The 16,285-nt window shown below is 36.0% G+C and overlaps 1 protein-coding gene across 1 annotated transcript in view; it reads left to right on the top strand.

The window, feature by feature from the left end:
- LOC149803237 (lysosomal alpha-mannosidase-like) overlaps positions 1-16,285 on the top strand; it is a 99,534-nt gene that overhangs the window by 29,651 nt on the left and 53,598 nt on the right. Inside the window, exons 10-14 of the mRNA XM_089952879.1 lie at positions 276-348; positions 1,125-1,164; positions 6,745-6,814; positions 7,868-7,987; positions 9,076-9,192. Coding sequence (XP_089809005.1) covers positions 276-348; positions 1,125-1,164; positions 6,745-6,814; positions 7,868-7,987; positions 9,076-9,192 — 420 coding nt within the window. The remainder of the gene's footprint in view (positions 1-275; positions 349-1,124; positions 1,165-6,744; positions 6,815-7,867; positions 7,988-9,075; positions 9,193-16,285) is intronic.

Consider the following 16,285-nt stretch of genomic DNA (forward strand, 5'->3'; position numbering starts at 1 on the left):
GACATTTAGAAGTAATGTACAGATTATATGACACATTTAGAAGTAATGCACAGATTATATAAGACATTTAGAAGTAATGTACAGATTATATGACACATTTAGAAGTAATGCACAGATTATATAAGACATTTAGAAGTAATGTACAGATTATATGACACATTTAGAAGTAATGCACAGATTATATAAGACATTTAGAAGTAATGTACAGATTATATGACACATTTAGAAGTAATGCACAGATTATATGGTAGACATTAATGCTGAATTTATTTCAGGTATGCAAACAGATGGATGCCCTCACCAAGTTGACAGATTCTGACAACAGTACATTCAATATTCAGATTCTCAGTAAGTATACGAGAGTGCTGAGTTAATATTAAAGTAATACACCAGAGTACTGATTTTATGTTAAAGTAAGTACACCAGAGTGTTAAGTTAATGTTAAAGTACACCAGAGTGCTGAGTCTGTGTTAAAGAAAGTACACCAGAGTGCTGAGTTAATGTTAAAGTAAGTACACCAGAGTGCTGCGTTAATGTTAAAGTAAGTACACCAGAGTGCTGAGTTAATGTTAAAGTACACCAGAGTACTGAGTCTATGTTAAAATAAGTACACCAGAGTACTGAGTCTATGTTAAAGTAAGTACACCAGAGTGCTAAGTCTATGTTAAAGATACTCTTTTTCTCCCTTTTTTCATAAATGATATAACTCAAACTCTTACTGTGCATGATCCTTGTGGAGTTTATTATAATATGACAACAGTCATAGAAGAGAAAGATTATATTAAAATTATGTGTACTTTATCAAGATGAGTAATATCATTCTATGTGTTAAGTTTTAAATTGTTGCTAATGTAGAAATGTCATTTACTAATCAGAGCAGAATATCCTGCATCAACATACCATATGTAAAATCATATGAAGGGCTGTAGCAAATCAACAGGAAATTCTGTATTTCTTCATTTAATATTTATTGCTGTAAATTGTTTGTCTAATTTTGTGATCTCTTTTTATATGACAAATTATTGGAGATCCTCACTGAAGAATTCTGGTGCTGTTCGAAATACTAATGTCACCTGACTATTGAAAGTAATAATGACAGATGGGAATTGTTTTCTTTTTTCAAGGGGAAGCAATGGGTGTGGTCCAGCACCATGACGGTGTATCGTAAGTATTTTATCTGATGAAATGCATGTGCAAGTTTAGAAGTATATGTTCATGTAGTAGAAACTTTTAATAAACCTTAATTTGTTTACTAAGGGAAAAATTTATTTTTTCAAACATTATGTATCTAATTATTTGGAAAGTAGTTAGGAACATGTTATATCAAAAAATGGAAGGAACAACAACAAAAAAATCCACAGTGTGTGTGTGTGTGTGTGTGTAAAGGTTTGACATGTTTTACAGTTGAGTAATGTAATTAAATTTTGCCTTGGATTATCTGGCCAAATTGACATTAGGGAAAGAAAACTCCACTACCTCCTAAAGAAATTACTCCATTCCTTGCTAGGTGGTCACTCATACGCCAGATGTTGCCCTGTTTAAGATTTTGCTCAGCACTGCAGGTACAGTTCAGTGTACCTACAGAATCCATTGACATTGTTTTATGTGATCTGTTTACATGTTTTGGTGATATAGTCAGCTTTAGTGTTAATATTCTGTGTATACATCTTTTGTGCCTTTTGGCTGAATTTTGTCATGTTGTAGGCCAGTCATTGCAGGCCAGTTTGTTAGATGGAAATTTCTGCGTAGTAGCTGTATCCACCTACGTATTCATATAATTGCTGTTGTTCATTTAGTCATTTGCGTTATAAGGTATTTTCTCTTCATTTTTCAAAATTGCAATTTTTGCCTTTTTCTCTTTCTATCATTTCAGATGAAATGCCTCTTAAATGCTAAAAGTTCACTCAATTCATAATTTTTGAAGACAACCATGCCTGTCTTGATCCAAGTATTTGTCTTCTAGTCCACTAACTGTCTACAATACATGGGCTGAGGGAGTACTCTCTAACACCTTATGTAAACAAGTTGAAGACTTGGAGCAACAGTCATAGTCGAGCTGTTTTCACTCCATTCCGAATTGGTTATGAGGGACCCCATGATGATGAAATTAGCATCTGTCACTATCAGAGTGTATCATTTAATGATTTCAGACACATTCAGACATCATAGTGAGAGAATAAATCGGTCACAACAATGATCTTTCTTTCTTGTTGTCCATTTCCAGCCAGTCCATGCCTTGCTTGTTCATCTTATTTCTCAAAGGGTACCACTCCGGGGTCTTGACATGGCTCAACTGGCCCCACTAGCTTATCTTGTTTCACAAATGGAGCTGCTCCTGCGTCTTTATGTGGCTCAACTTCCTCCAATTTGAGCTAGCTCCTGTTTTTGACTACTAATGTTGTTATCCTTTAAGACATGCTTCATCATTCGGGATGAGTGAACTGCATGCCATGCCTGTGTATCGGAAGAACTTTCAGTTCCAATCATCGATATGGCTCCGATATAATGATGATTCAAACTGGTTTGGGCACCAGTAACAGGTTGCCATCTATAGGCAATCATATGCCGTATTGTTTTCAATCAGTTCATCAAGAGTGGTGAAGCTGCAGGATCTGATTCATGCACACAGGCAGCAGAATCTGAGGAACACAGAAAACATCCTTGGTGCCCATCAGTGGTTTTTGCTGCCTATTAAGGGGGGAAAGTATGACATTTTTTCCTCTCAAGCATGGGTAAGGTGGGTTATTTGATTGGCATATTCAAAGCTCACAGGACTAGTTAATCCTCATGAACAACTCAGTTCGTGAAATTTGAATGATTTCAGCAATTCTTGTATTCAGACATCATGTTTCAGTTCTTGACATCATGGAGTCATTTTGCTGATATTCCAGTTTTGTTTTCATCTGCATGATACGGCACTGCAGTTTGGAGGTGTGCATCTCATCGTACATTTGGAGCTGTCGACATTGTTTCTAGGCCCCATTTATGACAGTACAATCTTTGTTTTGCTTATGGGTTTTATAGCTTTCACTCAGTTTCCCCAAGGAAACTCCAGTCTGTAAGGCAACTGTGCACAGAACCTCATGGGTTGGCTTAGAAAATGATATGTTCCTACTTTTCTGGTTGTACTGCCTTCATGTTAGGAGAATGTTTATCCTTTTTCAAAGGCATATTCATATTGCCCATCGGAATGGCAGTGGTAGAGGTTGGCTACTCTTGCCTTTCCTCTGATTACCTGTTCTCCTAATGAAATGTGATCAGGTAATGTATTTAATGGATAAAGGAAATTTATATTTCTCAGTGAATAGTTACTAGATCGCATTACTACACCACTCCCTCGATAATTCATGCCCAGATCACTCGTGAACTCGCTAAAAGCATGGGGTAAGGCATTGATCCCATTTTTTAAACGAGAAAACACCAACATTTTTAAAAAAGAAGTCATAAAATTTGTTGCATTTTCTCTCCAAATGACATTCTTAGTTCACCATGATTAACGATACTCTAGGAAATTTTTATCAATGAAAATGTCAGCTGCGCCTAGTGGAGGCAGTACTTTGCTAAATAAATACCAATTTAATAATTTTTTGTATAAATCGAAATTTGTGTTCAAGTTCCATCTTTTAGTTCCTTTTAAGTGTAATCATTATAAATGCTATGTGTCCTGTTGTAATTAAACATAAAATGTGTCAATCTACCATAACAGCTATGTCCACGAGCATTTCTCTGAGAACCTAATTAGGTGCTGAAAGTGTTTTGATATTGGACTAGTGGAAACATTTGTTGTTGCACTAAATAAAAAGAGGGTCTCCTTTTCTATTATCACATTAATTACATCTTTTGAATCTAATAAAGGAGGTGGAATAAACAAAAAAAATTAAAAGGCATACAAATCCTACATCCTTAACAACCAGCACCTCCAGTTGTATGATGGGTAACTCATTCCAGTTGATCAATCGAACACTGTTATAAACATTATTGTGTACATAATCTAATTAAACTACCTTACATTAACCTACTCAATCATAACTGTGCTTAAAGATAGCAAGGCAACCGAGTGAAATGACTACTTCATAAAATAAAGTGCTTTGTTTCACAGATACAGACCATTGTGGGGAAAATGAGTTTCAGAGAATTCCTGAATCCGCACATAGAGGTATTCTCAAGGATGATAAGAAGTTTCACTGTTACTTATAATGAAATTATGGCAACAATATTTTACTAATTGAACAATTCACAAATTCAGTTTTGACATAGACAATTGTCTCACAAAATGTTGCATTTTTATATATAAAAAGGAATCTTGTTTGGTAGTGTATCAACAGTTAGTCAGGTTCCCTGCTTCATAGACTCCTTGTTTCACAAAATACTATTAAACACCACTCCAGGAACCAGACTATTCAACAAAACAAAAAGCCATGACATAATACACAAATGTTTTCATGTTCCATGCTGGTTGTTGAAATCAGTTGGAATCATGTTATCGATCTTTCAGATATTGGACATTTAGAAAATAACTGTAATTTATACAGAATAACAAAGAACTTCATCAGAAAAAGCACTTTATTGACAATTATTTTTGACACGATTATAAAACAAGGTTTAAGTCAGTAAATAGCCCAGTTCCCCCTCCCCCCAACCCTGTGGTTCTCTGGATGTCTTTTGTCTAGCTGATTTTTGGGAGGTCTCTCAGTAACTCACGCCCTCGCTTATATTGCGGTCTATGTTTTTGGACCCAATTTGCACGAGTTATCAAAGGAGAGGTGTATCAGTACTTCCATCTTTCCATGCAAATAAAAGTGGTCCCCCTCTTGAACGGCCCCCCTGACCAGCGGCCACCTGCTCCTTACGGCCAGAATCCGATGGCACCGACGATTTTGTGTTCAAAAGTACCTCTCGCGAAAGGCCACCCGGCTAATGCGACCAGCGGCCAACATATTAGTGCAATAATATCAAATTTACCCCTCACAAGTGGCCTCATTTTATTTGAATATGTATCCAGAACCAGTATTTTATTCATAACGTGTATTACATAATCCAATTTCTGTTTCCCGATGTCATGTTTTGAGTAAATTACATGTACCACTAAGGTTAATATTATATCATTTATGCTTCACGAGAAGCCAAATTTATTCCATAAAAACAGAGAAAGACTCCATACAAACGGGTAAGTAGATGTAATCCAGTTAACCTTACTGCTGTGTTTTCATAATATGTCCGGTTTAGTCACTCTGATAATTGTTAAGATTACAATTATTAAACAGTAGTAACAGCTGAGAGGTGGCAGTATCGATGTACAATACCCAAGTCAGCAGGAAAATGGTTTGATAGCTTTTATGGCTTCCCTTAGTAAGATGTTGATCGTGTTCAGTTTGATAATTAGTGGCTATTACTACTGACAATAATTGTCAAAATCACGAATCCTAACGGCCGCGAGGTCAAATCTGCATGATGTTGATGGTACATATTGAAGCCGTTTTGGCTTCTCTAACCAAGTAATGTATAAAATCAATAGGGTACCAGACTGCGACTAACGAATCATGTGACAAGATCACTTCCTTTAAAAATACGGCAATTTGTTTAGATGCATACAAAATTGTTTTTATCAGTATTGTAGTTGGAATAACTTACTGCAAAAAGATCAACATGTCATCGAGGAAAATAAAAATTCTCAGTTTAGAAGAGAAAGTGAAATTAATTCACCTGACTGAAAAGGGGGTGGGGTGGAGGGTGTCGAGGATCCTTGCAGAAAACTGATATCGGAAAGACTCAGATGAACAATATCGTGAAAGATAATGAAACAATTCTGCAGAAGTGGGAAGGTGAAATGGACGGAGAAAGGAAGATTGTTTGAGCCAGGAGACGTTTGTATCCTGATTTGAATGACAAGAAAAAGCAACAATTTTGTCTGTTGAATTGGGATATGACGACTTAACCGCAAGTAACAGATGGTTGCACAGATTTCAATTGCGACACAATATTATGTGTTCTGTCCTTAGTGGATAACCAGCTGATGTTATTAATGAAGTTGTTGAAGATTGGAACAAAAGACTAAACAATATATGCAGGGGATATGACAGCAAGGATATTTTTAATTGTGACGAGACTGGTTTGTGTTTTAGACTGTTACCAACAAAGTGACAGATGATGTGATCTGCAACATAGCTATAAAGACAGTTTTAAAACTATATTAATGGTTATTCATAGCATTCTTTTGAAAATGATGACACAGTTTGTTTTACATTTATTTCACAACATGCATGTGATTTTTTAATGAAAATATTAAATATTTTAGAATTAAATGTACTTGTGACTTTCTTCATAGTTATTTACTATTCGCATTTGTCATCCCCCTCTAGAAAGGCCACCCTCATTATAAGGCCACTTCCCTGCTGCATTAGGGGTGGCCTTATAAGAGGGGGGACTACTGTATAAGCATCCAGTTTATTTATTCTGGTAAATCCAATATATTGGTGACAATCTAGCTTGGATAACAGGAGGATCTTTGTAAAAGTTACTTCCCATGATCACAGAGACTATAGAGATGATTTTATTGTCTTTTAGAGAGGGTTTGATTTGGGAGGCGATGAAGTGTTTTCCTAATATCAATGTTATAGGGTAAGTATCTTTGCAAAAATATAATTTATTACATAAATTTTCTTCTGTGTAAAAGTGTGATGTTGATTTTTTTTTAACAAGTCAGTTCTTCAATGTTATGTACTTATCCAACAAGTTTTGTTTCAGAGGCACTGAGAAGCAACAGGTGGCATATGACTATGCTGAACGTCTGGCTTATGGCACCACAGAATGTGAAGTTAGTCACCATTTTTTTTCACTCTCACCAGTAAAGTAGTGCGACATAGGTGTCACTTTTTCACCATCAACAAAAGTTTAAGGTACTATTCTTAAAGTTTTTTCAAAGTTTTATTTGTTGTTTTTTTTTACAAAATTTGCTTCATTAAACTTTATAGATATTCTATAAGCTTCTGTCACACCTGCTTAAGCAGAGTTGTGACTTCAGAAATCCTTTTCTGATTGACAACCCCATGCCCTATATGTTTATATAATATTCAAATCTAAAGTATCTTACTTCCATACATCTGTTGATGTGATTTGAGTAATTTTGAACACTCTTCATATTTTCTGCATTCCATTAAATTTCCGTTTATTTTACACAGATTTTAGATATTTTTTTTAACATGAGATACAGTGTTCATTTGCAAAATACATTTAACCCAAAACAAAAAACAACGTTCAGAACACAGTGTATATATGAGGACATATTTTTACTTATTTATAAAATCTGATTACATTTTTGACTCACCTGTGAAGTCTAGGCAAGACACTGGTATCACTTTCCAACAGCACTGTTGTTGATGTTGGCATAAGGGTTAACATTAGGATTCTATGTATAGCTGTTTCTCTGACACTTGCATATACAGTCATGAAACTTAATGGATGTATACATCATAGAGGGTACTGCTCATCATCAGCACAAAGAGGTCACAGTAACATATCTTTTTACACTCAGTGGCTTTGCTGTGTATTTTGAATATGCCTTGACAGAGCAGTCTGGAGATAGCATTCTGTCTAAAATTATTATAATTTGTATGTGTGTTTTCTAATTTCCTTCAGTGATAGAGTTTTTCTCTTAAACAGAAGATGGCTTGCCATGAGTTCAGTTCAGTGCTTCATTAATCTTGTTTTTCATCTCAAACATGCTTTACAAATATTGAAATATAAATGTTAAGATGGCAGCAGTAATATCATTAATGTGTCCATGATTTTGAAAGTCAGACATCTGGGTATTCACCAAGACATAACATTGCAAGAAAGCTGTGTCAATACTATTGCAAACTATTTTCAGAAAGTTGTTAATGATGCATACCAGAAGCTACTTCCTAAAGGGTCAGTTGCAGCCCCTGCCCAGTACTTCTGCAACCTATTGAATATCAGCATGTGTGATTTCACTGAGCACAATAAACAGGTAAAGAGATTAGCAAGTGTTTTTTTCAGTGTGGTTTATTGCAATAGTGTTTGTTAGAGATTAAGTTTACTTTTGTAATACTAAATGCACAAGATACCTGCAACAAGTGACAGATGGAATCGTTTACAGGATGGCTTCAAGGTATTTGGTATAAACATTGTCATTTTTTTAATGTAGTATAGAAGGTGGCAGTTAGAAGTAGTAAACTGTCATATTTTCAGTCAGAATGAAGTAAAGAAAAAGTATGAAAAATATTCCTAGTGGCATGATGATTTTTAAAAAATTTAGTTAGATTTTATTGTTATGGTGTTATAACCTTGTTTATCCTTCCATCCATATATAGATCTGTCCATGTGACAAAGTTTGCGTTTAGATCAGTTTTTCAACTACTTTAGTGAGTATCCATGTTCCTTAATACATATACAGTTTATTTTTAAATTATATTTTGAAAGTGGATGTTTTGCATATCAGATAAAGCCTTTTTGGAATATGTGAATTAGACATTAATTGGGTGAAATGCACTATTCCCATGAAGACTGAATCATAGATGAGTCAAGTATCACACCTTTGAGACAAAATTCGGTCCAGTATTTTATACATATGCAATTTCTTAAAAGTTTCACTTTAGCTTAGTTTCTGAGACACTGTTATATTTGACCAAACAAACCTGTTGTCATATTTGTTGGTGGTCTGTTTTCTTGTAATTCAGCTTTCCTATCGTGGTCAATTTTCTTTTCTTATATCTGTTTGCTTCCAGTTGATTAAAATATGGGGAGGGGCTCATTGGCAAATAAGGATAAGCTGATGTATATTTATTAAAATGCTTAAGGTAAGATAGGATAGGGGTTCATCTAATTCAAAAACTTCTACAAACTTAAAAAATCCACAGATTTTACATGAATGTGCTTGCTGATTGAGCAATGCATATGCAAGTCAGGGAAAGGGGTTCGATCTATCATACTGTCCTGATTCAAGTAGTGATGTGTGTAACTTGTAACATTGGCAGTATTCATTTAATAAACTTCTTCTGATACAAGTCCTCAAATACACCAATGACTCAAACTGCACTGTAACTTGATTGTTTCCAGTTTGCAGCAATAGTGTACAATCCTATTGGTCGCACAGTGAAGAGGCATCTAAGGATTCCTGTAGTAGGAACATCATATGTAGTGATGGATTCCACTGGACAAGTCGTTCAAAGCCAGGTAAGTGGAGTACCAGAGTTGAAAGTGCCAGCCTATCAGATAGCCCAAGATTATTGGCTTTTTTTTCGGTTGGATGGGAGAAAGTTTGAAGCCAGTTTTCTGGTGGTTGGGTAAGATTCATAAGTGGGTGATGAAGGTGCAGGGCTGTTCCAGTAAAACATATATTCCCCTCTTCCCCCCCCCCCCTTTGAGGAAGGCACTTTCATATTAAACCAACCCACAACAGAAGCAGTTTTAAAAAATCCATGATCCACCATCAGATATGTTTTAGTCAAAAAACACTTCCCCCTACAGAAGCATATTATTTTTTACATAATTTCTGGCTATGGGTTAGTGGGCGGCAGAAGCGATTTTAATACTGGGTTGGGGACAGAAGCAATTTAAATGAGAGCTGGCTGGAGGTAATCTACTGAATTCTTATAGATCATATTATCTAGTGCATATTTTTATTTGTGTTCATTCATTATAATCAATATTTTGTCCTTTTGTTTGTTAAGCTGTCAGTCATTTATGTTTCTGATATTGTGAATTCACAAATTTTCTTGGTGGCTTATTATTTGTAGATGTCATTGATTAGACCCTTAATACCTATTCATTTATTGTTGATGTCATTGATCAGTCCCTTAATATCTATTCATTTATTGTAGATGTCGTTGATCAGTCCCTTAATACCTATTCATTTATTGTAGATGTCATTGATCAGTCCCTTAATACCTATTCATTTATTGTAGATGTCATTGATCAGTCCCTTAATACCTATTCATTTATTGTAGATGTCATTGATCAGTCCCTTAATACATATTCATTTATTGTAGATGTCATTGATCAGTCCCTTAATACCTATTCATTTATTGTAGATGTCATTGATCAGTCTCTTAATACCTATTCATTTATTGTAGATGTCATTGATCAGTCCCTTAATACCTACTAATTTATTGTAGATGTCGTTGATCAGACCCTTAACCTACTAATTTATGGTAGATGTCATTGATCAGACCCTTAATACCTACTAATTTATTGTAGATGTTGTTGATCAGACCCTTATTACCTAACTAATTTATTGAAGATATCATTGATCAGTCCTTTAATACCTACTAATTTATTGTAGATGTCGTTGATCAGACCCTTATTACCTACAAATTTATTGTAGATGTCGTTGATCAGTCCCTTAATACCTACTAATTTATTGTAGATGTCGTTGATCAGACCCTTATTACCTACTAATTTATTGTAGATGTCGTTGATCAGTCCCATATTACATACTAATTTATTGTAGATACTGATCAGACCCTTATTACCTACTAATTTATTGTATATGTCATTGATCAGACCCTTAATACCTACTAATTTATTGTATATGTCATTGATCAGACCCTTAATACCTACTAATTTATTGTGGATGTCGTTGATCTGACCTTTATTACCTACTAATTTATTGTATATGTCATTGATCAGACCCTTAATACCTACTAATTTATTGTGGATGTTGTTGATCTGACCCTTATTATCTACTAATTTATTGTAGATGTCATTGATCGGTCCCTTAATACCTACTAATTTATTGTGGATGTCGTTGATCTGACCCTTATTACCTACTAATTTATTGTAGATGTCAGTGATCAGTCCCTTAATACCTACTAATTTATTGTGGATGTCGTTGATCTGACCCTTATTACCTACTAATTTATTGTAGATATCATTGATCAGTCCCTTATTACCTACTAATTTATTGTAGATATCATTGATCAGACCCTTATTACCTACTAATTTATTGTAGATATTGATTAGTCCCTTAATACCTACTAATTTATTGTATATGTCATTGATCAGACCCTTAATACCTACTAATTTATTGTGGATGTTGTTGATCTGACCTTTAATACCTACTAATTTATTGTATATGTCATTGATCAGACCCTTAATACCTACTAATTTATTGTGGATGTTGTTGATCTGACCCTTATTATCTACTAATTTATTGTAGATGTCATTGATCGGTCCCTTAATACCTACTAATTTATTGTGGATGTCGTTGATCTGACCCTTATTACCTACTAATTTATTGTAGATGTCAGTGATCAGTCCCTTAATACCTACTAATTTATTGTGGATGTCGTTGATCTGACCCTTATTACCTACTAATTTATTGTAGATATCATTGATCAGTCCCTTATTACCTACTAATTTATTGTAGATATCATTGATCAGACCCTTATTACCTACTAATTTATTGTAGATATTGATTAGTCCCTTAATACCTACTAATTTATTGTAGATATTGATCAGACTCTTATTACCTACTAATTTATTGTAGATATCATTGATCAGTCCCTTATTACCTACTAATTTATTGTAGATATCATTGATCAGACCCTTATTACCTACTAATTTATTGTAGATATTGATTAGTCCCTTAATACCTACTAATTTATTGTAGATATTGATCAGACTCTTATTACCTACTAATTTATTGTAGATATCATTGATCAGTCCCTTAATACCTACTAATTTATTGTAGATATTGATCAGACCCTTATTACCTACTAATTTATTGTAGATATCATTGATCAGTCCCTTATTACCTACTAATTTATTGTAGATATCATTGATCAGTCCCTTATTACCTACTAATTTATTGTAGATATCATTGATCAGACCCTTATTACCTACTAATTTATTGTAGATATTGATTAGTCCCTTAATACCTACTAATTTATTGTAGATATTGATCAGACCCTTATTACCTACTAATTTATTGTAGATATTATTGATCAGTCCCTTAATACCTAATAATTTATTTGTAGATGTCATTGATCAAACCCTTAATACCTACTAATTTAACATCCATGAATATAGATTTTATAATAGGAATTTCTATCCTGATAAAGAAATCATGAATTTATATCCATACTAAGCTGTGTGTTTTCAGAAGTGAACACTATGTTTTGCTATTTTTATTTGTTCTCAGGCATGCTGCTTTTGATTTGAATAATAGTTAAATCTTGTATTGCTTCAAATGTGTGGTCAGATGCTTTGATTCCTTGTTATTATTTTTTTCAATAAATGTTTTGATAAACTTATAACAAATGATTTGCCAAAAAAACATTAATGCTTGTGGAAGTGATGGTGCTTATTTTCTGCATACTTTTACATTATTTCATTTCTTGTTATTCATTTCATGTACCGACATCTTTATTTGTATGCCTTGTTGCAAGACTAATATAAGTTTAAAAAAAAAGAAATATAGCAAGTCAAGCATTTTTATATCATAAATTAGATTTTTTAAATGAATGAAAGTGAAGGAATTATTTTTTCCCCAGGGTACTCATAAAATCAACGTCATTGCAGTTAACTGTATTGTCAACTGCATCATCATCACTGATGGCACAACAATAACATTCTACACTTTCAATCCAGTTGTCACAGGCTCTATCTCCCACTTCTAGTCTTTCATATGAGACTTATACCTATGGTCTGATTGGTTTTCATGGCAGAGTGGTTTAAGATGATTGTCTTGTGATACAGATCTGAGGGGCTTCCATGGCAGTGGTACAAGATGCTTGTCATGTGATTACTTGCCTTCAGTGTGTACATGAGAATATTGCCAGTTTCTTGTGGAAGGCCAATGGTTCTACATAAGTGGTGTTTGGTGTCTCAAAAGTACTTGGATTTTCTTCAGCAGTAAAACTGGCTGCCATATATAGATTCTCTTGATCTGAAAATGGTGTAAAGGCCATAATGATCTACCGAAGCCTAAGGTCTCGTGCCTAAAATGACTTTGGCTGTTTAGACATAAACATCAAAACAACAGTGGCTCCATGTGTCCAAGTGTACTAAGGTGCTTGCTTTTACATATCACTTGCACATCTCACAGAGTGAGATTTTGTCAGAGATCAACCAGTTTGGTTGGTGTTATTTTGGGTTCTTCCTCCACCAAATATATTGGCTGCCATGTTGAAACGTGATATTGAAATCCCCCCAAAACAAACCAAACCAAACTAAATCAGCTAACTAATCAACATTCGCAACAGCAGCAAAGGTACTAGTCCAGCATTTTTGCCACAGCTGTATGAGTTTATCAATTTTGACTCAGTACCATATCAATGGAAGTATCATGGACCAGCATCAGACAGGTCCATCACTGGACCTGGTTCCACAGGGACTGTCCCTCCTCTGAACTTATCTTGAGTTCACTGTGTCTGAGCATGGAAGGACACATATCCTTGTTCAGTGTCTCCAACATGCCACTTTGCCAGCTTAGTTTCTGTGACCTTAGTCTCTAATCCCCTCCTGTTTTATCAATTCCTACAACAGCCGATAATTTAATGAACAGACAAACCTTCTTTAAACAGCTTATACTGTTTGTTTGAGTTGCTAACATTCTGCAGTGTTCAAAAGGCAACTTCAAGGCCCTAATATTAGCAAGACTTTTCACACAACAACTGATTTACAGTGTTGTTGTCATTGTTCAACTTGGTCTCCTAGAATATATTTCTCCTTCATAAATGTTCCCCATTCACATTTCATTAGGAATATTAGCCTGCTACCTCATGAATTCAGCCTTACTAAAAGATGAAAATTGTCTCATCCTGTCTATTTTTAAATAGACAAACAGCAGTAACTCTTGCCCATTACCTCCAAATGATACTACCAGCTGTTGCTAGTTTGTAGCTTTGCTTTTGAGCAGTGCACACGCAATGCTATAGCCTCAGACGATCCAGCCTTTCTCTTCTTACCTAGAGGCCCATCCATTAGGCATGCCAGCTGACCCTAAACATGGAAACCTCTTGACTGGAATGGTCCAGCCACACAGTGTTTATGGGGGTCTTAGTGATAAATCCATTTGTCTAGCTGGGCAGCCGGCAAAATATCATTATTTCACCAGCCTTTTCAATGAGAAATCTGCCCATCCAGTAATGGCTTTGGAGCGGCCATACACAGTTGTGTTCCAGGCCAAGATATATGCAGTGATGGTGCTGACAGTATGGGAAAGGCTGGAGATACCTGCAGTGCTGGAAAACCATCATTGTATCCATGCTCACAGTGTGGGAAAGGACAGTGATGCTGGCAGTGCTGGAAAGGATGGTGGTGTGGGTGATACTGACATTGCAGGAAAGTATGGCAATGCTGACAGTGCTGGAAATTCTGGCAGTGCTGTCTTTACTGGTAATGCTGCTTATTAGAGTACTCATGGCTTATACTAGTCACATACTAAGCATGGAAGTCCACCATGACTCCTGCTTTGTTATGTATACATTGTTTCTGATATACAGTGTCTATAATATGTAGTATGGACTGCCAAGTTAGATAATTTATACTATTAGCTAGTAAGTCAGATACTAATTTGCTAATCAATGCTTTGTTCTCTCTCTTCTTGTGTCGCTTCAGGAGGAATGTTTACTACACACATCACATGCACATGCACAAAGGTTGCCCTGTTCAGCAGTGAAGGGAAGGAGCTAAATATACAGTGTTTGGTTGGAAAACACATGCACTGCTGTACTTAAGAAAGTGGCAAAGGGGAAAGAGAGACAATTCGAGGTCATGGCAGGATACCTCTGACATCCTTTGTCTCCACCCCAAATCAAGCCTTGTGGGGGACAATGGAGTCACCCCTTTCCCCCAGCTAAAGTCCATTTCATGTAACCAGCATATACTGTTACGTCAGGGGATGGAGAGGATAAAGAAGTTGACCATCCATCATCAGATAAGACGTGTCAGTCAGTACAGCAGTTGAAGACTCACTCTCATCAATCTGAACAAACCATTAGGGGAATATTCCCCAATTTTAGGCAACCCAGATGGTGTAAGCCTCCACGTCAGAGCATGGCCTTCGGGCTGGTAAGTCAGTGTGCATTGGATTAACGATTGATCAGCTAGACCCAAATAATAATAATACTGCCACACCTACACCAGCAGTCCAGCCGACACTGGTGGTCACCCTGACATTAATAGCTGTCCCGCAGCTGTCCAAGCATGGAAACCTCTTGACCAGAATGGTCCAGCCACAGTGTTTATGGGGATTTTAGTGATAGATCCATCCATCTAGCTGGGCAACCGGCAAAATATTATTTCACCAGCGATATTGATGAGAAATCTGCCCATCTAGCAATGGCTTTGGAGCACATGTGCTATCCGAAATGACATATATGCACAAAGTCCCCATATCGACCTAATACTGCTTACATAATATGGCAGTACTAGAAAGGTGGGCAATACCAACAGTGCTGGATATGTCAGATATTAGATTACTCATGGCTAATCCTCAAGGGAGAACTCATGTCTTGGACAGATATGACAAACCCAAGACATCACCCCTCAAGCCCTTGCTTCGTGGCTGATGTGGTTTTTATGCTTGGCATACTCTGAGATCTCTCAAGATCAGAGTCACCTCATGAGAATTACAGCTTATGAGATTAGAGCCATTTCTTTGAGCCTTGCTCTCATATGTAACATTTCAATCTGAGACATAGCAGTTGTTGGCTGGCTTCACGAGCTTTTACCTCAGAGATTTAATGTCGCAGTCACAAACGTTGGATCTGGTAGGGCCTGTGGCACAGATGGCCACTAGATGCAACTAGATCAATCAACATACTTAGCCCATTAACTTTGCTGGATTTGCCATATATATGAGACCCAGATCAAGGGGTATCAGGCTGTGTTGCTTGGGTCATTAGGAGAATGTGTTAGTTTTCCCTATGGGGAATCCAGCCACTTATCTCCATGAGGATACCCAAGGTAGAAGCTGGATGCTCAGCATCCCCTCCTCCTATTATTCTCCTAACATAATGTGATTGGGGAATGTATTTGAAGGAGAAAGCAAATTTTTAAAGTTAATTATGTTTCTGCAAAAATACTTACCAATCACATTACTTATAAACCCTCCCAACCACCCTGCCATGCGAGCGTCTGTGTTAATATCTTGCTCGGCTAAAAACTGGCAACACCTGGTGGTATCAAGGGAAGATAATGGGAAAGAGTTACTGCCCATTGTCTATCTAAAAATAGTCAGGATAAGATGATTTTTGTCTTTATTAGGGCTGGATTCACAGGGTAGCAGCCTAATATTCCTAAGGTTATGTGATTGGTTAAG

Source organism: Sinohyriopsis cumingii, chromosome 3, assembly GCF_028554795.1.
Source record: "Sinohyriopsis cumingii isolate HCF-2022 chromosome 3, ASM2855479v2, whole genome shotgun sequence".
Taxonomy (NCBI): domain Eukaryota; kingdom Metazoa; phylum Mollusca; class Bivalvia; order Unionida; family Unionidae; genus Sinohyriopsis; species Sinohyriopsis cumingii.